The following is a 26,853-nucleotide window of genomic DNA, read 5'->3' on the forward strand; positions in this document are numbered from 1 at the left end:
TTATAATACAAATTAGCATCGTGATCGTTAAAGCGAGGACGTATTAAAACACCAGCAGGACACGATTTACAATACAAATCACCCCTGTGATTATACAAACCAGAAGGTACAAAAACACTATTAGGACAAGATTTACAGTACAAGCATTGGTTAGAAGAAACTTTAATTTGGCATAGGTTTAAGAAGTTTCATCTTCTATACCACGTTCTTTGTTGGAAGTAGTTTAAAAGTGTGTCAATATGACACGAATGCCCCCACCAATATTCATGCAACTGAAGTCAATAACTGCGTAAAAGCTTGATGAAAAATTATAACAATCCAACTGTATCAAGGTCTTCTTAATGTATTACCATATCCCAGATTTGCTTTCAGTCCAAGCAGTCCCTCAAGTTAAGGAGCAGAAGCGTGATTCGCGATGGACGTAACAGGACGGAAATGAAGGAAAAGGCTTAACACTATCTGTTCTAGCGATAGAGGGTAGGAGGGGAGATAAATAATACAAAGAAACATACTTGTTTTAATAACTTTATTCTGTACTGATGTGTGCATTATATCTTTTAGGCACGATATCATTCAATAAAGATATACCTCCAAAGTGTATCTGACGTTCCCAATTTCGTAATGTATATTGTAGTATTTTCGCATTAATAATTTTCATTGGATTCATGATTCCATGAACAACAATATGAATTCCTGTTGAATCTCTCTCATTGTAATTGTGCTCGTGTCTTTATACAGCAGTTCCCAAACGATTCAACTTGAACTATGCAATTCTTAGTGTTAAAATATGCTTAATAGATACTTGTGTGATAACTGTATAATTTTAAACATCACAGAAGTAATGGAATATCAACACCGACACTATTTCTTTTCACCCAAATTAGATTAAATTTTAACATAACATAAAATTATGCGTTTCTTGTGCTTATTGTGTGCCTGAAAAAGTTAACAGCTCCCCATAACATTCCAGGGTATGTTTAAAAGGATATACGGTATAAATAATTCATCCACATTTAAAGAATAGACTATTCTCAATATTGCAAAACACTGCACCTAGAGAACACGTTCACTTAATGGAATTCATTAAAGTGATTTGAGAAGGTGTCCTAGGGATTTAGACAGTGCTTCGGAGGAAGAAAAAAATGAAGTGCAGAAGTTTTTAGTTGGTAAAATCAGTAATTGGGGACAAAGGACCAACACTTTAAAAACTTATACTTAGCCCTCGAAACTTTTAAAAGTGTTCTCAAACAAAAAGTACAAGAATCATGTTCTCATTTATACCATATTTGGCAATCAGACTGTATCCTATCTATATTTACATTTATATTGTTCCATTATGCATAGCTGTAAAATGAACCCATACAGAACACTTCCTCCCATACCCTATGAATATAAATGGAACCCTCCTAAAAAAAAAACACCCCACGAACTGAATAGCCCAACATGATTTGGATTGTCAGTAGAAAAATATCATATAAAAATATTAGTGTTCGTGATGTTAAATAAACTCATATCTTCTATTTATTAATCCTATTTAGCTTTCAACGGGCTTCACGAGCTAGTTAGTCATCCTTTTTTTGAGATGCCATCGTAACACAGTGGATCCACCTTGCGGGAAACGGGATGTCCTGGATATTGGTCAGCCATACTCCTCGGGTCGTGTCGTAACACTCCACGCTTTGAAGGAGCCGGTTGTTGGGGGATGATATACCGCCAAGGATGTAAATCCGATCACCTGCAACCAGAGTCATGTCTCAGAACAGTTACAACTAAGCATCCTTCCCCGAAAAATAATCAAATAAACAAAAACAGAAAAGCTAACGATTGCAATTTCGCACAATTACCCTGTATAAAATCTCTCTCTCTCTGTCTCTCTCGTGTGTGTGTGTGTGTGTGTGTGTGTGTGCTTGCGTCCATGCGTATATGTACATATTCGACTTGACATTTTAATCCGGTATCCTTAATGAATTGCAAATGTTATATATGTAGTTTCAGGTTTGTAATGACCGAAAGTCCCGCATAAGTTGGTCTTGATGCTGGTCTTTTCAGCTGCCTGCTCTAAGTCAAATGGAGATGTGCAAATGGCCAGAAGGGCACGATAACAGAGTACAGGAGTTTACTTGCAGTATTGTTTCTCATTACTACACTTCAGATGTTGGCCTAAAACGTGTCTGAGCTGCTGCCCATTTACTCCAGTTTCGGTTTACATGTGTTACCGAAATGTTCATAGTAAGTGATTTTGTGGTGCCTATTCGTCTTCGTTAGAGTAATATCTAGGACGCAAATATTACTGCCCTTTTTCTGGGGCAATTTTGTAAAAGTGTATCTTCTTTATATTATTGAAAGCGGCGTGTTGAATATATTTAACGTGTTGCAGGAGGGAGTTAGTGTGACTGTAATCGGGGTGGGGGATAACAAAAGGATCTTTTGCGCTCTCGGTTTATCCTTATCTCTGAAATCTTGCATCTGCCGAACCGTGTGTACGCTACAGTTTGATCAACATAACTAAGTCAAAAAGGACGCAACCAAAAGTTGCCAAAACGGCTGACCAAGGACCGGAATAAAATGTATGTATGTTCAAAGCACAGACCTGGTAGTAAATCGTGTTGATTTCACATTGAAAAGTTATAAATACGCGTGTTGTGGATGACATCAGAAACGAAGAAGTCTTGGTGACAATGACTATATAAAAAAAACTCTCGCTGATAAATGACGATTTATGATCGATGGGCATAACAGTGTTATCAAATTTGGCAGCACCAAGAGCGTCATGGTTTATGAAATGCTTACTTTTTAACGTTTGCAAAAAGAGAATCAGTCGATTGGAATCTAGCATCAGACAAATTGAATCATTAAAATAAGTTTTGTAGTATTATATTTTTTCTTCACAAACAAGTGCATTTGGAGAAGACCATACAATTTGGGGGGGGGGGGGGAACGCTAGAATTTTCTTTAGGGCTGGACTATGTACATTTGTTCCTGAAACATGGGAGTGACAACAATTCTGGACTCAGGACATCTGTAATGATCAGCCCTTTATTAAAACCAAACTAGACTCTTACCAATCACCGCTGCTCCCGCACTATGTCTGGGGACGACCATATTGGTAACTAGACTCCAGTGGTCAGTCTTTGGTTCATACGTATCAATGGAGGACACGCTGTTCAACACAGAATTTTTGTAATTGTACGATCTCGTGGCGCCTCCGCAGATATATATCCGTCCCTGCACATTGACAACGTTGGTATAGCAACGGGGGAACCTGAGGTTGTTCAACTTCGTCCAGCTAAAAGAAAATTAGCAATTATGACTCAATATTGGGATTAATATGCTCAATGTATTTGAGATTAATAGTTATTTTTCTTCATTGTTTAATGTTGAAGAAATATTTATTAAGATTTTCTTCTATGTTGACCTCAAGTATGTACGCCTAATCTTTGTCGTCGACGTTTTGTTTTGATAAGCAACCGTAAAATGTAAACATTTATGCAGATATTTTGCAAATTAATTGTACATATCTCTTTCAAGGAACGCAAAAGCATTCTTCATACACCTTGATTTAGAGGTTCAAAAATCCAAAGTAAATAAATTATGCATCATGTGATAGATAGATAGATAGATAGATAGATAGATAGATAGATACATAGATAGGAAGTTTTATGAAAGTTTCAATTCCAGAAAGTAGATTGTATGTCCATATTACGCATGGTAAATACTAATTGATATTTCTCGTTGTTAGTCCTATCGGGTTTACATCTTCTGGTTTGTTTCTATGAAACCGTCAACAAGAAAAATAATGTGGTACTAACTTTATAGCACTTTTTGCATAGTACATTTGGAGCCCATTTCACTTTAATTGTCATTGTCTTGTTACTCACCTGTTTGTTCTCGGATCAAACAACTCCACGCAGTTTAAGACCGGGACAATTGATGGAACATCGTTTGATTCCCCGATTCCTCCAGCAACCAATAACTTGCCTTTCAAGACTCCCGCTGACGCCCCCTTTCTGGCTGTGAACATGGGATTTACATAGAACCACTTCCTGTTTAGGATGCTGTAGCATTCAACACTGCTCAAAACTCTGGAGGAAAAAAAAACTGATTTTGGATCTCTCTGAGCTTTTTTATTTAAATAAGTAGCAAAATATTAGATCTCCTTTCCATTGAAGAATCTGTTTGGCATGCATGTCAGTTATAATATACGGAAGATCCCAAATCATTTCATACTGATTTTATGAAAAGAGAAAAATAATTTTCATCTTTTGCAAGCCTTCGCTAGCAAAAGTGCAAATTATTCAGACAAGTTTGATCAACTCAACATTCTGTCATTGCCTGTTAGAGATTCTGTTTATCACACTGCTTTTATTTTGAGAAGAAAAACGTTCAGATTAATTCTTTCTCAGATGCGGAATTTTTTATTGTTGTGCATAAAAACATAATCCCAGGGATGAGTTGAAGCAAAATTGCAGAGTTTGATAAGCAATAACATTAAGAAGTATATTCTTTCCACAGATTACAGTTCAAAGAACAATTGTCCCTCCAATCAATTTAATATTTGACAAGACATCATTTTTAAACTCCGGATCTCTTGTGTGACATCACATAGTTTACTATGTCAGGTCAGCTGGAGCTGTTGAGGTACCATATACATGTATTTCGATGTGACTGTTTACAACGTGTCCACCATGGACATTCACCACAGATGTAGTAATGGATTTTGCAGAAGAAATAGCATTCTATTTGTTGAATATTTGTCTAAACCAGTGATCACTGGATATAGAAATAATACTAAGTCAACATGTGTTATGCAGGTGTGTTGCCGCTTCTCGTTAAAATGGCTCCAGTTATTCCTAAATTAAATATATTTTTTGTGGCCGGATATTTGAATGATTGATTCGGAAGAATGCTTTGGTTAGATAACTTTCAACAGTTGAGAGACCAACATTTGTCGACATTCCCTTCCTAAGAAAGGTGAGTTTATTAGCTCCTATATGATGCCATTTTAACGATGCTTGTCATTGAGGTGGGGTGCAAGATCTATATCGTCTGATTACAATAGGCTGCCAGGAAGGACAGATGTTCTTTGAATTATAATTTGTAAAGAAAACTACTTCTAAACGTTACTAGTTCTTAAAGAATGGAAAAATGCAGCCTCCTATCCAGGGTTAACTTAAATGCCGACAAATCCTCATCTTTTTCTTACCACTTAGACTCTTTTTCTCCTCAACATAAAAACTACATGCTAAATGAAATCTGAAATCGGTAATGATTTACTACTGACATTACAAAACTCGTTGAATAATGCTTGCCAAGGCTTGGTTGTGGTGGTGGTGGCAGTCGCGGTGTCACAACTAGTGTTCTTGTTAGAAAGGTTCTTGTCATGATAGTAAATGTTATAGTTATTTTTTCGTTTATTCTTATTTTCATTGCTGTAATCGTTTTAATTGCTCGTTTAAAAGAGGAAAAGAGACAGAGGAAGGGCGAAGAGGAGGAAAAACGAAGAATTTTAGGAGGATGAGGTAGATAGATGATGATGATGGTGGTGGTGGTGGTGGTGGTGGTAAGAAAAAAACTAGAATTTTAGGAGAGCTTAGTTGACATTACTGTGGAAAAAAAAGTTATGTATTTTTGTATTTTTGTCCTAATGAAAGAGAAATATTTCTGAGATAACTTACTTTCCCGATTCATCTACTCCGCCTATAGCGTACACCATCCCGAATAGTGATTGTACACAATGCTGCATTCGGGCTGTACCAAGTCGGGGCAAAATGACCCATTCCATCCTCTCTGGATTGAATTCTAAATTCTTCTTTGAAGGAACTTCCTTCTGACCAGGCCCTGGCACCTCAGAACCTCCTTAAAAATTGGGTTTTCTTTTAAGTTATATTATATGATTGGTAATAAACATGCTCATTTATCACAATAATAACATGCAGCAGCCAGTGACGATGCAATGAAGTTACACTTGTTCAAAGTTTACAATTTATCTGAATAACTACTATACTAAATCCCAACTAGTAATCTGAATATAGCCAATGCATAGCGGATGTTATATGAGAGCTCATTTGAAATAACATACAATAAAAGAAACGAGACGAATATTTCTTTATTTCTGTCAAGCTTTTGCGAATAAAATATTGAAATTATTTAATGAATGTGATCCATTTCATTTGAAATGAGGAAAATCTATTTCTCTCATAAAAATTCCGATTTTATGTTACTACACCACTGAATAGTGTAATAAAACAACTTTGAAATGTATTCAGATGCCTTTATCCTTCCCATTTCATTTGCATGACGTCATGATGTCATTTGTAGCGTCATAAAGTGTTATTTAAACGTGTTACCTATGTAAAACACGTGATATAGGTACATTAAGGTAAATAAAACAGTGGTCGTGCGATAATGTCACGTTTGCTCAGCCCCAATTAGTAAGTCGTATATAAACTAAGGTATTATTACAAACCATGTTTTTGAAGTCCAAACATTGCCGCAGGCTAGAGTCAGTCTCTTACGCAAGGTTACCGTGACCAGAGAGACGACAAGGCATCTTGAATCGGTACAGGCTTAGATCGAGCGACTTCATACCTATTTGTTACAGAGATCAGAGGAACTGCGAAGGGGGAAACGGGGCGTGTTCTAAATCCGTCCTCACGTGGACAGACAGTGAGAAGGACATTGTCCGCTAAGTTTTGATTGGACCGGGTCAAAGCGACATCCGATCGGAAATGAGACGAAGGGTGTGATAACAGTACAGTTTCGATCCGAATTATAACTTCTAACTACCAAGCGAAAATTTAGTGTCGCCTAGGAAGATTGCTGAGCAATATAGGGTTACTTCGAGAGAGCCACTCGTAATTTGGCGGTAAAACTTAGAAGATTCTATAGAAAGACAAAGCTTCGTAAAGGTCAGTAAGTTATTTAATCGATTTTCGCAGAATATTATGGCATTGTAATTGTAATTATGTATAGTATGTATACATAATTACTAGGATCGTTTAGTACGTATAATTACCTTTGTAGTGTTTAATTTATCTTATTTGAGAAATGAGCTAGAATATTATGTAGATAATTATGTAGATTGTTAGCTTGTGTTCAGAATTAATTATGTAATTCGCTATTAAATTACTTCGTATTATCATATTGCATTTATTCATGTGATATGTTTCATTTACACATGCTTGAATTGTGAATTTGGAAACGGGTTAAGTGTGTACGATTAGTTAATATGTATGTATTGATATATCAGAGTATGGACATTTGAATATGTATGTACTTTGTATGAGTTGTAATGTAAGGAGATGCGCCTGATTGCTGTGATATTGTTTAGTATAACTGGATTAGGAATATGCACTGATGTGACGCAATTTATTGATGTATGTATGAGAAGTAATTGATACCGTGCTTTTATTACGACGGTGTTTTACCATGCAAGGACGTATGAGTATTTCGATGCGAATGAATGCGTGACTGAAGAAATTTAATAGCCGTTATCTGATGATATGCTGGCTGTAGTGTGAGATGAGAGGGCTTAGGAAAATATTATATCGTCCTTACAGGAAGTTTTTTGGGGAGAGAACATCCGGTTCAGTTAAGTCTCTAAGCGGAGAGACGGAAGTAAGACTAGCAGAGCAGTCGGTGTCAACAAGCTTAGTCGGTGGAGAGAGTCGAGGAGGAGGAAAAGGAGTCAAGGAGAAGAAACTGGAGAAGGAGGAGGAGTATAGAGAAGTCTAGTAGGAGAAGGAATTTGGAGGAAGTAGGGAGGAAGAGAAGGAATTAGAGGAATAGGAGAGAAGAATACACAGATGAGTAGAATACAAGGACAGGTGGAAAGCTATTTCACACTACTAAACAAATGATGCAATAGGCTATCACAGGGTCGAGCGGAAAGAGAGTACATGGGAAATTTTAATTATTTGACTATTGAATTGTCATTAAATTGTTATACTTTGAATTTCACTTTCTTTGTATATTCAATCATTTAACCGTCTGCATTCCTGACTGGGGGCTCGGAGATTTACATCTATCTTTCGCTAATTTGACTTCCAACCAAAATCTAGCCTGGGTGGAACTTCTATAATAATTTAAATTTAAAAAATCGGAAGCACCCTACCCCACACCTACCAAAGTGATGACGTAACAACTCGTCATGCCACAGATACAATACTGAATTATTTCATTTTCAATAGATCCTCCGACAATGATGAAAAGCTGTCTATTTTGTGGTAGAGCCATTATATATATATATATATATATATATATATATATATATATATATATATATATATATATATATATATATATATATATTAATTTACTGTATTATCATCAGAAGGGAATAAGTAATCTCAAATATCTACATATATAAAATAGCATCTAAAACTTCGTCAAACACGTGCACTTTCTCACTGAAACACAGAACTCTTTCCAAATGCGTATTGACATTGTCCAGTTGTTTTGTCAACTTTTCTGCCTTAATCATGTAAACTACACGGACAAAGAGTATCGACATAGTCTGGTTCCCTACTTCGTATGCTCCCTGCGTTGCACTCCGCTATACGAATAACTTCGTATAGCTAAGTGCAACGCAGGGAGCATATGAAGCAGAAAACTGAGACTCTCTCTCTATATATATAAGGCTATAAGGCTTACATGAAACTTTGCATAATACCAAAATTTGCGAATTTGAGCTTAATCTACATTTTGTGTGTGTGTGTATATATATACACACACACACACAGAGTGAGAGAGAGAGAGAGAGAAAGAAAGAGAGCGAGAACAAAAGTGATATCTCACGTATGTGTATATATATGAATAAATAGCATTATCATACAGGTAAGAATATTTTTATTACAAGAATAAATGCTTGCATGGAAAGACATACATCCATGAGCACCATGCATGAACCTGTAGTATGCAATTAATTCACTAATTTTAATCTGTGTTGCGTACAAATTGAAGAACACTTCTACTTCCATTATAGTTCACAAGAAGTACACTTCTACTTCCAATATAGTTCACAAGAAGTACACTTCTACTTCCAATATAGTTCACAAGAAGTACACTTCTACTTCCATTATAGTTCACAAGAAGTACACTTCTACTTCCGATATAGTTCACAAGAAGTACACTTCTACTTCCATTATAGTTCACAAGAAGTACACTTCTACTTCCATTATAGTTCACAAGAAGTACACTTCTACTTCCGATATAGTTCACAAGAGATACACTGTGTTAATGGTATTCATTGTCTGTAAACGTATAAAAAAAATTTAACAGGAAATGAACTCTTTCTTACTAAAAGATAAAAAATTCAAAGATTGGTGTTATGCTGGGCAATGCTAAAAGCAGGTTTTTGAAAACTGCGGCAAAAAAAAATTCAAACACAAACCAAAGCCATTGCTTTTGCCCTCAGAATACAGCCTCATCTCTCAATAACAGCTATGACGGAAAATTCCTGAGGTGAGGGTCCGTCGTAAAGGAAGACTTGTCGGGAGTAAGGAGCTTTGTCTCCAAGCCGAACATATAGACCAGTTTAAAATGTTTTATAACCAATGAAATTTTTTATCAAAATCTGCTTTTAAATTTGGACTGAGAATGCGTGTATAGCTCTTTCTTACCTATAAGGTACAGCTTCCCCATGTGAGCCGTTACCGCATGATGACGACTAGATTCCGGAAGGCATATGTATTCGATCCACTGGTTTTCACAAAGGTCGTGACGTTCTTCGAGTTTACCTACAATAAAGGGATTTTCATTTTAAATAAAGACTTCTTAAACACTCATAGCGAAGGACATTTTCATTAAGAAATTATCATTGCGTAAATAAAACATTACTTTATTACAAGAACATTGCTTTATTACAAGACAAATCTACTTTCCTCGAGAGACTTGAGTAATACAATGGATTTTCAAGTCTGGCAAGTGAACTAATATTAAGTCATGCAAATAGATTATTCTACCTTGTGAATGCGCAGTGCATTCTTCATTCAAAGATTTATTATATAAATTATTAGTTGTTAGTAAGTAATATAATGTTTGCTTCTTTTCTACTCAGTATGCATGAGCGTTTTTATTTACCTTGTTCATTATCTAATCAATTTGTCCCTCCCCCACCTCCTTTTGCGGGTTTTTGGAAATGCGTAATAGGCCCGATGCACCATTCTGCATGTCGTATGAGAAGACGAATCGAGGTAACATGTGACTTTGAATTTTAAAGACTTTACGCATATAAGCTTGTAACTTAGGGGCCCTGAGGGCCCAAGTGATCTAAGGCGCACGCATTTACTCGCACATACCAACTTGTCTGCTTTAGTGCAAGTCTCTGCTCGGCCAACGTTTGGTACGTGAAAGAACTTGCTAGTTTCTTCCATTGGGTCGGTTGTTCTTCCCCATGTCTTCTAGGGTTTAACTTCCACCAAATATACTGACCGCCATGTGTATATCATATGCTTAAAAATGGTATAAAACTCCACAAACCAAACTTTTACGTAACTTTTGTATGCTGTTTTGGTGACACCGAACTTAACTGGCACTGTAAAACGAGGTCTTACGTTTAACCCAAGTACATGAATGATTCATTGGCTCAAGTTTTAATGTACCACATAGATATGTGTGTACTATTTTCTAAAAAGGAAATATACTTACTTGCTTTACTTTTGTCAACTTCAAATTCACCAATCAAGAAAAGATCATATACGATCGAAGTGTCAGGAGCATGTCGGTCACATTTAGGCGTTGATGTTCGAGCGGGCTGGAAGAATTCCGAATTTTCCGGGAGCGATTTCATGGATTGGCTGTCGTGAACGGTTTCTTCTTTTTCAAAGGACTGATTCTGTGCTTGGGCTGCAGTCACAGTGTGATGCAGAGTGTCATTTTCGCAACTTTGGAATGATGCAACATCTCGAGCATAAGGGTGCGTCTGTACAAAAGTATGTCAAACACATAAACTCTGTTCATAATAAAATCCATATTTTGTGAAATCATATTCGACGTCTTCTCATTTGAAGTATAAATGTATGGCAGCACGTGCCAACCTTAAGGACTATTGGATTGCACAGTTCATTACAGGTTGCGAAGAAATGACTAAAACGTATGACGATAGTGACCTCCCATTTCTTTCACTTAAGTACCATGCACCATTTAGCAGTGTGTATTTGAAAGAATAACTTTATATAATAGAAACAATTCCATACCTTTTTGCTCACCAACTTTAACGTAGTGAAAATGAAATGCCACTGACACTTATGAATAATCCATTTAGTGGCATGGGAAAGTTAATTTCTAATAAAACTTGGATAAATTGAACATTATCTCGTTTTCTACAGTGTGGATAAACTGAACATTATCTCGTTTTCTACAGTGTGGATAAATTGAACATTAACTCGTTTCTACAGTGTGGATAAATTGAACATTAACTCGTTTTCTACAGTGTGGATAAACTGAACATTATCTCGGTTTCTACAGTGTGGATAAATTGAACATTAACTCGTTTTCTGCACACACAGTCTGCAAATAAAATGGATTCTATTAAGTCCTGGACAAACTTGACATTAGTTCCTAAATAGTTGTCTCCATTTGTTTTAATTTGCTTACACTTCGACGCATAATATCTACTAAGAAATATCTAAACCATGCTTTAAAATGGTAGGGTTTTTATTTTTTAAAGCTGTATTCGCTTTCAAAACAAGTAAATGTGAAAATTAGACCACTGCAAATTACAGGTTGTACGGCTTTTGTCGACAAAAATAAGATTTCGAAGTTTTCGTTACACGAAGTAAATACAGAAGAAACGATATAAATAAATTAGATCATGGCGACCACACATAGGGGCGGGGGGGGGGGAGGGCTACGGCCGTAAAACTTAATAGCTGACCACTACATGTGCGCCCCCTCCCAAAAAAATAATTAATAATTCTGCAGACGCCTCTTAGATGACCATTAAATGACAATTACACACAGCTGGTCGTTAAAAAATATGGATATATAGTTATCTAGAAGACATTCTTATAATAAAAGAGATGTTCATTTGACAGTTGCATGTAAGCAAACAGATAAGGCGTTAATCCTGATTAACGAATGCATGGGTCAATCCAAAAGGTGTCGTTCTGATATCAAAATAAGGAAATGAGGGCCTGGTTGGTATTAATGAAATAGTTTGAACAAACAGAAACAAAATTGAATATTTACTCGAGAAAAATTTCTATAACAGCAAACTTACCATCTGGTCCTTTTTGTAGCATATCCTGGCTGGTCTATCCACAAACATAAAGGGATCTTCTCTTTTAAGGTTTCGACCGGTAATTTGCCTGCAATAAAGCATTCAAATGGTAGATGATCGGAGTTTGCGTGATTTCAGACCCCTTTTGATGATAACAAATTGAACTTACACAGTTTGCAAGTAAACGTGTATAACTAGGGTATTAAATCCACAACAACATGGAACGAAGGCAGTGAGAGTTATAATACATCGTCATAAAAATGATCTTCTCCTATTACGTGGTAAAACATTATTAATTAATTATGTGGTGATAAATATAATGTCTCAAAATTTAACGACAATCTAGTTTAAATATAAAATGACAGGATCAACTTTTCAAACTCATTGTGTTTGTTTTGTTGGTTTCTTTTAAATAATTTTTGAAACCCATCTTCACTTTCCGATTTGAATTGTTTAAGGTGGAGAAAAGTAACAACCATATCTGCTTAAAGCAACAACAAACTAATTAAAATATCTCTTCTTCTAACCTTTTAAATTGAAATTTTTTTACAATAATAATAAGACGAATAGTAATAAACAAAGTAAAACAAAGGCTTTTTTTAATGGTCTAGAATAAAATCTTTGAAAATTCTAGACCTTATGTCTTTAAATCATCGAATGCCCATTTCTATGAACTAGTAACGTTCTCTTTAGTTATAAAATTAATTGTACTATCTACGACTTCGATAACACCAATTATAACGGAATCTACCTCTGTATTATGTTATCGCTGTGGTTAAAACAATATATATATATATATATATATATATATATATATATATATATATATATATATATATATATATATATATATATATATATATATATATATACAACTCACCAACAAGCAACTAGAATCATATCTTTAAACTTTTTATCTCCATTCATCAAACTAGTTGTCTCCACGCACGTGAACAGCTCTTCATTGGTCATGTAAGAAAATCGTACGCATGCTATCAGCCGGAGGGCATATTTCAGCCTATCTGCAAAGTCATGCATAATCCACTGGACCGCTGCTTGGAAAACCTCCTGTTCTGATGAGACAGTTAACAAATCAGAAGACAGGATATTGCAAACTGTGTCCACGTCTAGCTGGAGAAAACCCTCGTACTTTACTAATGTATCTAAGTCTCTCAAAACCCGCTGATACAGTTGTTCATACACGGCACCGGAAGTTATCACCCGATTCCGGTTCACGAGTTTCAGAAGTTGTTCCGCTGGAAGTTTCTCTATAATGAACTTACACTTCCGCTGTAGCCTTGTGACCTATAAAGATAGAATTTCTTTATTAAGTTAAGAGTGATTAGGATTAAAAGATGTGTAGCCTGGATATTAAAAATAAACGATGGTTTGTTTTGTTCATGAACCAGCCACAGACTTATATTCGAAGATGTGTTCTTTCCAGTCATGTCATATAAATTTAAAGATTTAATTTTTAATCACAATTTCAAAATTCATTCTTTCATTGTTATAGATATACCTTTTGGACAACTAATTACCACGAGCGGTTATAGAGATTATAAATTTCGGTTGATATATTACCTGAAGATAGTCTGCGACGAGAACCAAATCTGAGGCCGTTTTGTCCGTAGTTCTAACTTCCCCTGTGTACACAAAGTGTAGGAACTCTTCAAAGGACTCGGCGCTGATACCTCGCAACTTTATCTGACAAGGAAGCGTCTTTTCGGTAATTTTATTGTTGAAAAGTTCCGCGAAGTACAAACTATTACAAGCGAGGGCAAAACGATGAGCATAAAATCTTCTGTCTTCGACCTCTATTATGACGTCCTTCAACCGGTCTTCTTTGAAAAGAACCTGAATATTTGCCCCTGTTATCACGTGATGTGCAATCTGATCAACAGAAATGTCTGATATGGCGCTGATATCAAAGTCTAGATCATTATTATCACGAGGTGTTGATTGATTTTTAACTGTTTCCATCAAATAGCGAGAAAGATCACCGAATGTTCCCATGGTTTTTAGCACTGAATTCTGGTCAACATAAAAAAGCCGGCATGGAAGGCCTCCATCTACGTGTATTACGTCATCATCCATGGTAGGCGTCTCATCACCAATCTTGCTCTTGGCTATTTCTTTATTATCTAAATAACAAAATGAATGAAAGAACACATTTAAGCAAAACTTTCATAAACAGATGTCATCTACTTTTTCATTTGGTATAAAAGCTATAAAAAGGTTTTGGAATACATACAAATTTTAGTGCAATTTATTCTCAAATCCTATGATTCTCTGCCGTTTATGCCATAAATCTCAAAGGAGTCGACGAAATGCTGATAAAATGTTTCTTTCTACAGTTCATTACGTGTAAATGAAAATGAACATGAAAGTTTATGTTAAACCATATTTTTCTTGCTATTTCACTTTTTCCGTTGATATTAACATTAAACCACATCTTCCTCTCGTCTGGAAAAAGAAAAACGATTCAGGCAGAAAACATCTCAAGTAATTTACATCCAGAAATCATTTATAGTAGGAAACCATGAACATTGGAGTATAACTCAATCAAATTTGCAACGAAATCTTTGATATTATGGAGAACTGACGAACATTGGTAAGAAGTCATGTTCTGTTGATATTTAGAAACTGCAGTTTAGAATACATCTTGCATATTAACTTGAATGAAACATTTTATTCAGGACATGTCATTTATAACCATAACTCAACTGACACGAAATGCAAGATTGTATCTAATAGATTGCTAATAATAAATAGACGGGAATTCTAAAGGTTACCAGAAAGTTGACCTTTATTGGCGCCCGTCAGATCTGTTTGTTCTAGGTAGATCTGCATAGCGTACTATGTTCAGTATAGGCATGCAATGTGACGCAACAACTAATATCTTCTCAAAGACAGTTGTCTCGATCAGGCATGCTCACATATACTGCATTTTTTTTTTTACACGATTTAAGTGAGAACAGAGCTGGCACTGACAATACGTCAAACTAATTTCCTAGACAAACACCAGAGGGATTTATAATTTGTTTTTCATTTGTATAATAACCCCAACAGATTCCTTGCTTATGTTTTTTTTTGTTGTTCTTTTGTTATTGTTGTTTTAAATTTTGTGTGGATACCATTACATAAAATTTGGCAGACTGAAGACGCTACTTGCAACTGATGGACGACAAAGGAAAACTCGTGAACCATGTGGAGATTGTCTGAAAAGATTTAATCCAGGTGAAATACAATGAAGCGACAGGGCTTGCACCCCTCCCGTCCGACGCGTTTGAAAATATGACTGAACGATTACGTGTACGTAATCCTCCTGTCTAGCAATTGGAAGATATGAAAAGTGTTAAAACGAAGATATTACTCGCAGGAGTTATAACGAGTGCACCAAACAAGAAGATGGCGTGTACGATATCGAAAACATACGTAAAGTGGTCAAACAGCGACTCGACGAAGAGAAGGTGTGTTGGAAAGGATATCCACCTAGCTTCTATTCTTGGATTGCTTCTTCACAAGTCATTGACTATGAAACCAAGAAGTAACCAACATCCCTGTAAGCACAGCAGCTACCTCTCCTTCCCAGAGTTCCTCTTTTCAAAAACTACAAAAACATTCTTTGTGGTTATGGTGTGGAGAACGTGTTCCTAAAACAAAATATCTTTTTTTTCTGCGACATCATCGTGATGTATTGTGTCATCTCATCAGCCATTGCAAATCTGAGTTCGCAAATAGGAGACAACGATCAACAAATGTGCACAATTTTATTCAGCAGTTTTATTTGTTATATTCTTCCAAATCCTTCCTTGAATGTGTTTCCCAACAATACTTTATACTGTTCCACGGTCATATTACCCAAAGTCATACAATCGGATCACAAAGCTCTGTGGGAAGTTGCTTTGGTAGAAATCATTCATCCTACGCAAGTCCCGGATATCAACAACGGTCAAAACAGTTTCATAGTCAATGTTCTGAACGAACACATTCACGAACAGTTGGACAAAAACGATATTCTCATTTATGACTCACCAGTCATTCTTAGTTGAATACTTATACAATGAGAATCCTTGTTGGGTATTATTTTTTTATTACTCAACGTCTGGTCGAAACGAATGTCGACATTTTTAACGATCAATTTCGCTTAGCCCTGGAAAAAGCTCGCAAAAGTATACTTAAAAAGTAAAATGAAATTGCTCTTCTTCGTACAATTCATGTTTCATTTTGTTTGTTTGCGGATTTATTTTTTTGGACGGTAAAATAATCTTCATTCCTTTTTCTCGCGTTTTGTATATGTTACAGTCATTTCTTTCAAAAGTGGATACTGCCTCGCTGCTTGCAAGGAAGATGGAAACACGTACTACGTTCACCGGGGATTCGTACATCTTCATTATCATCCTGTCAGTAAATCGTATTTTCTTGAAAGGAAATGTCACATTGAAACTACTTTTCATAGAGGATTCTCCAGTGGATTGAAAGAAAATGGATATATCCTGTGTACCTCAGGCTCGTTCGACAACGTGATTTTGGAGATGTGTTAAAGTCAGATTTTCGTACCGTAGCACCCATCTTAAACCGATGGTCACTCTAGGATTGTTTGCTTAAAAAGATGCCCCACTGAAGCAAGGAAATAAATTTCATCAAAACTTCCTTATTTTTTCAAAAATGTGTTGGATCAAATTACAAAATGCCTTTTGGGTCGCCGAGACATTCCTATAAATTCAACTTACACTTCTGATAAAAACATTACTTCTCCACGGCAACGAAGAGGCAGAAAAAGACAGCAATACAATCATGATGTCAAAAAGAACAAGAAGACCATTAAGTCTGCTGGTTTGCTCAGGACTTTGTTTACCCATTACCAGTGTTTCATCGATTTACTTTACGGAAAAGTTCAAGTAAAATGTCAGTTGTGAATTGATGACTTATCATTTTGTCAACAAAACACTATCGAAAAATGGATACCTTGAACCTGACCTTACGATTCACAGGTCGTATATAGCTTATTGGAATCATGTGGTGTGTGCTAAAGATGAATTCATCCATCGAAAATCTAAAGACGTTCAAGCCTTTGTCATCAACGAAGGCGAAAGACATCATCAAGGAATTCAGCGGGTAGCCGTCTACAATCAGAAGGAACACAGTGTTGAATATTTTGATTCCTATAGATTACCTCCTCTTGAAGACATAGTTGACTTTATGAAAAGAAATGCTGCATCGACTATATTCAGTTTTATAAGATTACAAGGACCAAATTTTGATGGAGTGTGGACAGATTGTGTGCATTTTCTTCATCAACGCAGTCTTGCATTTCGATCTGATCCTTTATTGACTTATTTTGATCGGGGGCACACTAAAATGATAATACATCAGATGGTGTTGTGAACCTTATGGCTGTCTCTAATCTTTAGCTATGAAACGAAGTCAGCATCGATAGCATGATCATATTGTCTTAGATGATTGGGAGACAAGTTTGACTCCACAACTTCGTCAACCTTGTAACTGAGTTGATGTTTAATATTGCTTCTTGTTTTTTTTTTGTTGGTATTCCTATGTTAGAGAAGCTTCTTATCATTATTAAACATGTTGATTTTTTTAAAGAAAAAATGTTAAAGTCTTGTCATCTTTCATTGAAAACAAAATTGGTTGGACTTGCTCTTTCACATTTCTCTCTATCAAACTTAGTCATGTTTTTCTTTACGTCCGCGCACGAAATCGGCGGGATATAATCAATCACGTTCGTGCTTTTTCGTTATAAATCGGTTAAGATAGCAGCAATTATGGCCAAAGCAGACACGACAGCCAGAGATGGTGACGTTAATTCCATTCCAACCTATGAACGCTGTTAGAGAACTAGATACCAAACAGCTACAAGACGGAGCCTGAGGGCCAGGCAAAACGCACAGCACTTTTGATAATGTGGGAAGATAAGTCAAATAGAAATAACTTGGGAAATGTACCCAAAAGAAGACCGGTTCAGAGAAGGTCACGGGAGGCTCAAGAAGTGAATAACATAACGCCAAGTCATCAACCGAATTCAAACACCGGTCAAACCTCTGCCCCACCTACAAGTACTCCACCATGAAGAACATTATGTTCAACAAATATAACAACGGAGGATACCCTCAGCTCACAACAACAACAACCACAATGAGCTCCTTACCATCCTATAAAGAGACGTCAAAGAGGGTATGGTGGAGTTTAACAGTAAGCAGAAAAAAGACGAGTGTTGAGGTAATTTAGGTATACCAGATAGAAAGAACAACTTTAACCCCAGGGAAAATAACTTCACCCTTTACAGCACCAGGGGGTAGAGTTTCCTCCTCTACAGCAACATCAATAAAAAACACATCAATTGGAGTAGGACGTACCATCGAGCTATCTACTTGAAATAAATTAGAAACATCTTCAACCACTATGGCAACAACACTGACAACAACAGCATCCTGTGTATCCCACTAAGATATACACGTAACAGCCACACCAACTACTCCTATACAGGCAATAGCTGCAGCATCACCAGTTACTACCACAGTCAAAGAACCACCGACTGAACTACCGACTGACTATTAAGCAAAGGCTAGTAGACATTGTGGAGAAGGAAGAAAAGCCATGATCAAGAAGAGATCAGCCCAAGCCGAAACCAGACGTGCATAAACGAGCAGCCATTGTTAATTACATTTTCGATCAGAAGGAAGCTTGCGGCTTAACTTACATGCTCAACGATAGAGAGACGACTATTAAATACGGTGACGCGCTGAGAATAGTATTAGAGGAAATTTGAGGACACCACAATATTTATCAGGGAATTAAGCACCGTCAGGCAAAAGTCCCATGACTGTCCATTCAAAAGAGTGGCACTAATGATCAATGAGTTGCTCAAATTTCATGGAGAGAAGACTCCAACGATCCAATCGCATCAACATATTGGGACCGTTGGTGCTGGGAGACTTTATAGCAAAGATAAGCTAGAATCGTACAAGAGAAAGAATGGCGGTGCCATATGAAATTCAACTGTTTCTGTCCCAGCTACCTGAAGTGTAACCTCAGACCTTTTAAGGGCTCTTATTACGGAAATTAATTTCGGCTTCAAATCCCGACTAGATAGCATTTCTTAAATAAATATGATCCTTTTTCCACCATTTCAAATTTACACCAATATACCTAATTTGACTGTACTATAACAACAGGTCACTTAGGCCAAACCAGATTAAATTTCATTTATTTTGCTCAAATTGGATGTACACTTGGTGTACGAGTTCTTCAACTATATATAATAGGAAAATTTTAAACTATATTGCATGACTCTAATTCCTAAGGTGGAAAAGACCAAATTGGTAATATGTTAACCCATTTATAAAACTGTGTGGAATTTGATTAAATACAACCTTGTCGGTCGGAACCCTCCTGTTGATGTTGGATCTCACAGCCGAGTCCCCTTCCTCCTTTCCAGGCTCGGACTACCGATTGAGTTGTTCGATTCCCACTCGTCTAGTTACCAAATACGCGTAAGGGCGTGTACGCAAGGAGCCGGTTGGACGCTTTGAGTGGGGTATTAATCCCCACCAGGAGTCTTAAGTGATAGACTGTATGATGATGAGTATGTGTGTATTACAAATTCCACTCACCATACGTCCCCATGGACATAATTATCCCGCAATCGGGCACAATTAAAAAGCATGCTCTGTATCCATAAACGCGAGTGGGGGGTGGCACTAATCCCCCACAACCAATTAAGAAGTCCACACTGTGGATATAAACTAGCCGCACATGCCTTTTCAGCATCAAAGCAAAGAAAGAAAAAAGTCTAGTCACCATATCCATTATTCCTACAACAAGGAGAAAAACAAATCGACTCGACACATGACAAATTCCTAGGAAATCTGTCTGTCATAGGAAATGAGGAATAATGTAACCCTCAGCTAAAACACTATGTGAAAATCACAAAAAAGACAAACCCACACCAGAAATGACAACCGGATTTAAAATATTTACAATAGACAAATTCCACGTGTCTAAACTGGGTGAAGGGGAGCTCCGCCCAGGTGGAGAGGATTGAGAGGCTAGTGTTACGCATGGTCGGTCTGGTGTCAGGATAATATAACTGGGTGGGACATGATGCAAAATGTCGGCGGCATAATACCTCAGGGCTAGACATCAAACAAAAAAATGAAGCTAATTGTCGGCGGCTTGATACCTCAGTCCTAGACATTAATATAACATCCACACTGCAGACATCGTAGCGATATGGCTAAAATTGTTAACGCTAAGTTAAAAATCCAAAACACAGACACACACACACGTGGTGCTAACCTATGAACTACCGCGATCGTAATATATATTTCCAGACCATGCAAGTTAATTCAACTGGGCAAATCTTGCTAATGTGCTTGTGTATTGTGTTACTACTGAGTTAGCCTCGGTTACAGTCAAGTCATTTTTTCTTTAAGTTTTAGACTGGCCTGGAACATTATAAGCCTAAGGCACTCTGCTGTACCTCTCGGATTAAACGGGCTAATTTCAAGTTCGGTAACTCTGTTCAAGTTGATCATGCTTCTGAAAATGCACATGCTATCCTGAACGCTACGTTTTGAATTGACTGCCATATATTTTTCACTCACTGAAAGAATGAAGAAAAAAAGTTCGTACAATCGGTTTTACCGTAAATTTTATTACAACGTAAGATTTTGTGGGACAATTATCTGTTGTGTCAGCGTAGTCCAATAAATCAACTCCCCAAATCTGTGTTGATACTGATGGACGGTATGTGGGTATGATGTCACCTGTTCATTAAAATGTGCAACTTTGCTGCATGCAGATCGTTTCAGAATAAACCTGCGTACACTTCAAACACATTCTAGTAATTGGTAATAACTATATCTAGCGATAAATTCAAAATGGCCACAGGAAAGATGGTTGTGATATTTCACGTAGATTATGAGAACAAAAACTGTGGTAGAGTGTGTAATAAAAGGACGGGACGTGTTTTTCATGGCACCGGCTGAGTAAGGAAAATTATTCACTTTGTCCGCTTATGAACGACCGGATCGAACAAAAAACAAACAAACGAAAAACAAAGATTATCGTCGTTAGGCCTTTGCTTGCACTGAGGCAGACACGGGTTCAGAGGTTAACTTCACTAGGATTGAATGCTATACCTGACAGTTGACAGCACTGACAGAATGCCTGATTGCCAGTTTGATTTCGCAAACTCGGAGATCTTGTTTGACATCCGAAAGACACACTTAAGAAGAACAAGGTACAGAAATAAATAGTTGTTGTCTTTATTGACGAAATTATGTCCGTCTAATTTAACCCTGTAATCCGAGTCAATCAAATGGCGGCTGCATCTTTTACCTCGTTTGGATAAGGTAAATTTCACGTGTTAATTGGCTATTAATAGGATTAACCATCACGGAAAACATCTCACATGTCAACAGGCATTGATATGGCCAAATTCTCAATAGCATGCCATTAAGTAATGATTATCTATTCTAGACGGATTATCAGCGGGGGGAAATAAAAAGCACAGAATACATTGGCAAAGCGGATATATATTGACGAATGTACTCAGGTTACTATTGAGTATAAATAGTAACAAACAGGAGAAATCCGTTACGCGTCTGATATGCAAAATTATGCATAGGAGAAGATAATTTACCCTGCATATGTTGGTTAAATGCAACGTGAGTCTAGGATATTCCTTGAAAACAAAACAACAATACAATTTCTGCATGTAAAGTTAAGTAACGCACGGAAACCAATACAAATGTAGACGGAAACCAATACAAATGTAGACGGAAACCAATACAAATGTAGAATAATAATAATAATAATAATAATAGGACATGGCTCGATTTCCTTTCATTGCGTTACTTATGATTATTTTCCACCTCGTTCTATTTTCCTTATCAACAGAGACAAATGCAAACCTGGAGTGGGAGTGTTTCTATCTACGTTTTTCTTACTTCAGTCACACTGAAAATGACTTATTCTGCTAAACTTCAATATTTGTTGCCAGTATATACACTGGGATTTTTCTACTGGCCATGCCAGTTGTTCTCGAATGTTTGAGAAAACCGTTAATATGCAGGTATGTAAGACAAATTCCACAAAGTGCGTTTAATTGGAGTTTATGAGCGCTTATTACCCTAACCTATATGTAGCCCTTTACTTAGATTTTTAAAAAATCGACTGTTAGTGTATTTTACCAATGGATTTCACCAATACGCTTCTTTTTTCTTTTTCTTTTGTATTCTTCTTATTTTCCGACACGTTGCGAACTTCTTGGATTGATTGATTGAAGTCGAGGACATAAATGGACAAGAAATGTACATTATTATAACGACATTTTGAAACTATGAAGTCATTGTCTTCAAAGATTAAATATTTGCAGTTCCAGTTTTGTAGTCAAGAATCCCCAATCAAAGAATTATGGGGTAGGCTTGGAAAGAAAAGTAATATGTCCTCCATTACCCACCTCAGGTTTGAATACCCTTCCCTTCACCAAATAAAATATGCTTACAGAAATGAATATATTGAGAATATACGTTGAGATGGATTAGTTAGCAAATTGTTAAGCTTCTCTTTCTTTGATTTGGTTCTCAGTTTAAACTTTGAGGTGTGGGGGTATTTTGAATTCTGACCCTTGTTCAACACACTGCTCGTTTTGTTACTTTTGTGTTGTTGTTTGTTTTGGGGTTTATTTGTTGTTGTTTTTTGTTGTTGTTGTTATGGTGGGTATGGAGTGGATATGTGTTTGCTTGTTTAGTCAGTGGAAATGAGCTTACGTCAATGTCTTGCCCTACATTATGGTTAACTTTTGACCTTGCGCTATTTTAATTTGAAGGACACGCAAAGAAAAATTGTTACTCTTTTGAACGATATTTTCCAGCAGTGAATTACGAACTGTTGCATTCAGTATAACTGACAAATTCATTAAAGATACATTCTCTCACCTTTCGCATGCTTTATAAATTCTTCTACTCTTTTCTTGCGATTTTCATCTTCAGTATCATCGTAATCTTCGTTTCCCGTTGGCTCAGCTACCAATGGTTTAAAATCACACACAAAAACTTCTGACGGCGATAATACTGAGCCTGAAATAGACGAATGTCCCTTTGACACTTTAGGGTCATCATTTTTTACAGATATTTTGGTAGGCGTTGACGAAAGTGATTGCCGATCAAATCTGCTTGGCGATTCATATCCGTTTCTACCTAGATCATTCCTTGAATTTAAATGGAATCCGGACGACGACCCCTGTTCCGACGGTCGTGAGGACACATATTCTAGCGGTTGTTTGAACTCTTGCGGTGAAAACGCACTTCTTTTAGTGGAACGAACCTCGTTACGAACATATCCCTTTTCCTCAAATAAGTCCCCAGCCTCCTGTTTTTCTTCTCCCGTTGACGCCATTGAGGGTTATTTAATGGGATGTCTTAATCTCCTTGCATTTTGGGTGTTAAAAACAGAGAGAGCAAGACGCATGGCATTGTGTTGTTGCTAAGCTATGTACGTCAGACCCTTTGACGTCAGGAAAGGTCGTGTGATTGCGTGACGTAAATTCCATTATCGCAGTCAGTTAAAGAATGTTTGAACCGGACATAGGCGGAAATCAACGAAAAACTGAGATCATTTAATTTGAATCGAGGTTGACATCTGACAATGAAAACTGATGAAGATAACTCTCGTTACAACATTAAATATACTAGTTCCGACATGGACTTTAATTTATTTAGCTTTTCAAGAAACGTGTTTAATTAACTATATAAACTGATCCTTACAAGGAAATTGACCCAGTACCTGAAATCAGCTTACTGGATGTTAATCCTTATAGTAAAGACACTAATCATGAATTAGGATGGAGGTTGGAAGGGAATGAATCGTTGGCTAACTTAAGTGCGTATAACAAGCTAACGGTATATTTTTAGAGCTATTGCTTAAAATAAACGAGGAAAAGGTAAACTAAAAAGAAACGTATCCATCGTTCTCAACAACAACAAAAACAACAGAACTGTTAGCACTGAAGTCCTCACACAGAACCACATTTGTTCAGCTCAGACAATTACCTTCTTCTCTGGTGTTGTGGGATATTGCTCAAGATGACTGCCGTTAATATTCGCTTGTACCGTTGCAGGTTTATATAAATTGATCACACACACACACACACACACACACACACACACACACACTGTATGTTATTTGCATTCAGTGCCGGATTACCCATTAAGCACACTAAGCACGTGCTTAGGGTATCAGCTCAACATGGGCACCATGAAAAGTTCAAATTAATTGTTGATACTAAAATTGCATGAATGATATATGACCATTTCGATCTGCAAGCGCTAGTATTTTGACTTGAAGTGATGGCATTACTGGTATTCTCCCACCTTTTAGATTTTTTTTGTTAGTTTCACATTTTGTAGAAAGGGGTTGTGGGCAATATGTTTTCAATGCTTAGGACCCTGGAAGGCCATAAATCTGGCGCCATGTTCATGTGCTGGAAAACATTGCTTTCATTCTGAAATTATGCTGCATTTTTCAGACATGCAATATGCATGTAGTTCGCCAGATACATTGATCTTTGAGTTGTGAACAAATACATCATGAAGGCTATTGACCCTTGCAGTAAATATATAAAGAATAGATACCGACCATTAAAATATGAATTATTGATATTAGGAATAGTATTTTGAAAGTTGAAAGTCTTACTTTCATTATTATTTTCAAACTAAATGCAGCACACAATATACATCATTTTGAAACTACGTCGTTAATGCTCTTCATCTAGCACGAGGAATATTATTATGAAACACCTGCTGTTATAGTCATTGTATTGAAGCTTTGTGGTCACTGTACTTCATCAAACATTGTGATCAACTCACCGGATGACAGTTCATCCTCTAGCATTTGGGATCATCGAATGACCTACTAACTGGAAAACAGTTCTTCCTATAGCATTTGGAATCATCGAATGATCTACTCACCGGATGACAGTTCTCCCTCTAGCATTTGGAATTATCGAATGATCTGCTCACCGGATGACAGTTCTTCCTCAAGCATTTGGAAATATCGAATGATCTACTCACCGGATGACAGTTCTTCCTCTAGCATTTTGGAATCATCGAATGATCTGCTGACCAGATAACAGTTCTTCCTTTAGCATTTGGAATCATCGAATGATCTACTCACCGGATAACAGTTCTTCCTCTAGTATTTGGAATCATCGAATGATCTACTCACCGGATAACAGTTCTTCCTCTAGTATTTGGGATCATCTAATGATCTACTCACCGGATGACAGTTCTTTATCTACCATTTGGAATCGTAGAATGATCTACTCACAGAATGACAGTTCTTCATCTTGCATTTGGAATCATCGAATAATCTACTCAACGGACCATAGTTCTTCGTCAAGCATTTTGATTCATCTAATGATCTGCTCATCGGATTATAGTTCTTCATAAAGTATTTTAAATCTTCTACAATGATTTTGGGGTTTGTGGGGGTGGGGTTGTTGTTATTGTTGCTTTATTTGGAGTTTTTTTTTTTAAACTTTAAACAGTCGTATGCCTACTCAGGGAATATTTCATTTGGCTTTCTTTCCTACTCACTAGCTTGTCCATATCAATTTTGGGATTAATATATATTTCTGAGTGTGACAGGTATAAGGTGAAATTGATTGCATTTGCAACATGCACCTTATAGAAAATGTTGTCTAACGTCTATGTTACTTTCATGTACTGTGGCTGAAATTTCTTTGGCTGTTGTGCTTGCTCCAAAGTACTTGACAAAATCAGTCAGAATTAGTGTAAAGTACATTCCTTAGCAATTTCTAAAATAGGGAGACTGAACAATAGTAGACAATGTCAGCTTATGAAAGTGCAAGGAATGAATTACTAGATATATAAGAAAAACAAAAACAAAAGTTATTGGCTCGTTTTTCTTACAATTTTTTGTGAAGTCCAGGAAACGAAAATGACCAAGCAGCGCCAACAGCTTTTTAGCAGCTGTACATCCGAAGTGAAGCTAATTTATACAGTCTATAACCTAAATTACACCCATGAACCATACATCTAAATTACACCCATGAACCACACACCTAAATTACACCCAAGAACAATACACCAATATAGAGAATTAAAAGTTCTTTTAACAATGACTAAAATATACAAAGTCACTTTTTGAATAATTAGGATAACCAGTCAGAAAATCCTGGGAATTTTCGTTTCTTTAAAAATCTAACCTTATATAAAATTCGGACAATAGAGCGCCACCTAAAGTATATTAAAATATCTCCTACTAAGCATACTAACATGGAAGATTATAATTCAGAATAATATCCGTTACAATTATTGTGAAATTCATGATGTTGAAGTGAAATTGCCAATACGGCTGCTATATCAAGCTTTCTTGCTATGAAGGAAAATCTGCAGAGTGTAATATAAAGGTAAATCCTCGTATGGCACCTCTCATACATAAATATTTCCAAGAGACTCCGCTCTTTAAATCAGAAAATGTTCAACGTGGTCTTGTATAAAAATCTACTGCGAATGATGATGATTTTCTGGTCCCTTTTGTTATTCAGCAAACACAATACATATACAGGATCCAGGACACATACTATA

General features: G+C 36.6%; 1 protein-coding gene across 1 annotated transcript; it reads right to left on the reverse strand.

Moving 5' to 3' along the window:
* Positions 1 to 518: 518 nt before the first annotated feature.
* LOC149802217 (kelch-like protein 24) lies at positions 519 to 23,719 on the reverse strand. The gene is made up of 10 exons (XM_089956631.1): positions 23,182 to 23,719; positions 13,802 to 14,361; positions 13,101 to 13,525; positions 12,221 to 12,308; positions 10,648 to 10,921; positions 9,621 to 9,737; positions 5,676 to 5,856; positions 3,879 to 4,082; positions 3,063 to 3,286; positions 519 to 1,735 (listed from the first exon to the last, which is right to left on the reverse strand). The coding sequence occupies exons 1-10, from the start codon at positions 23,639 to 23,641 to the stop codon at positions 1,563 to 1,565; spliced, it is 2,706 nt and encodes a 901-aa protein (XP_089812757.1). The 5' UTR covers positions 23,642 to 23,719; the 3' UTR covers positions 519 to 1,562.
* Between the last annotated feature and the right edge of the window lie 3,134 nt (positions 23,720 to 26,853).

Source organism: Sinohyriopsis cumingii, chromosome 4, assembly GCF_028554795.1.
Source record: "Sinohyriopsis cumingii isolate HCF-2022 chromosome 4, ASM2855479v2, whole genome shotgun sequence".
In the NCBI taxonomy this organism is placed as follows: Eukaryota; Metazoa; Mollusca; class Bivalvia; order Unionida; family Unionidae; genus Sinohyriopsis; species Sinohyriopsis cumingii.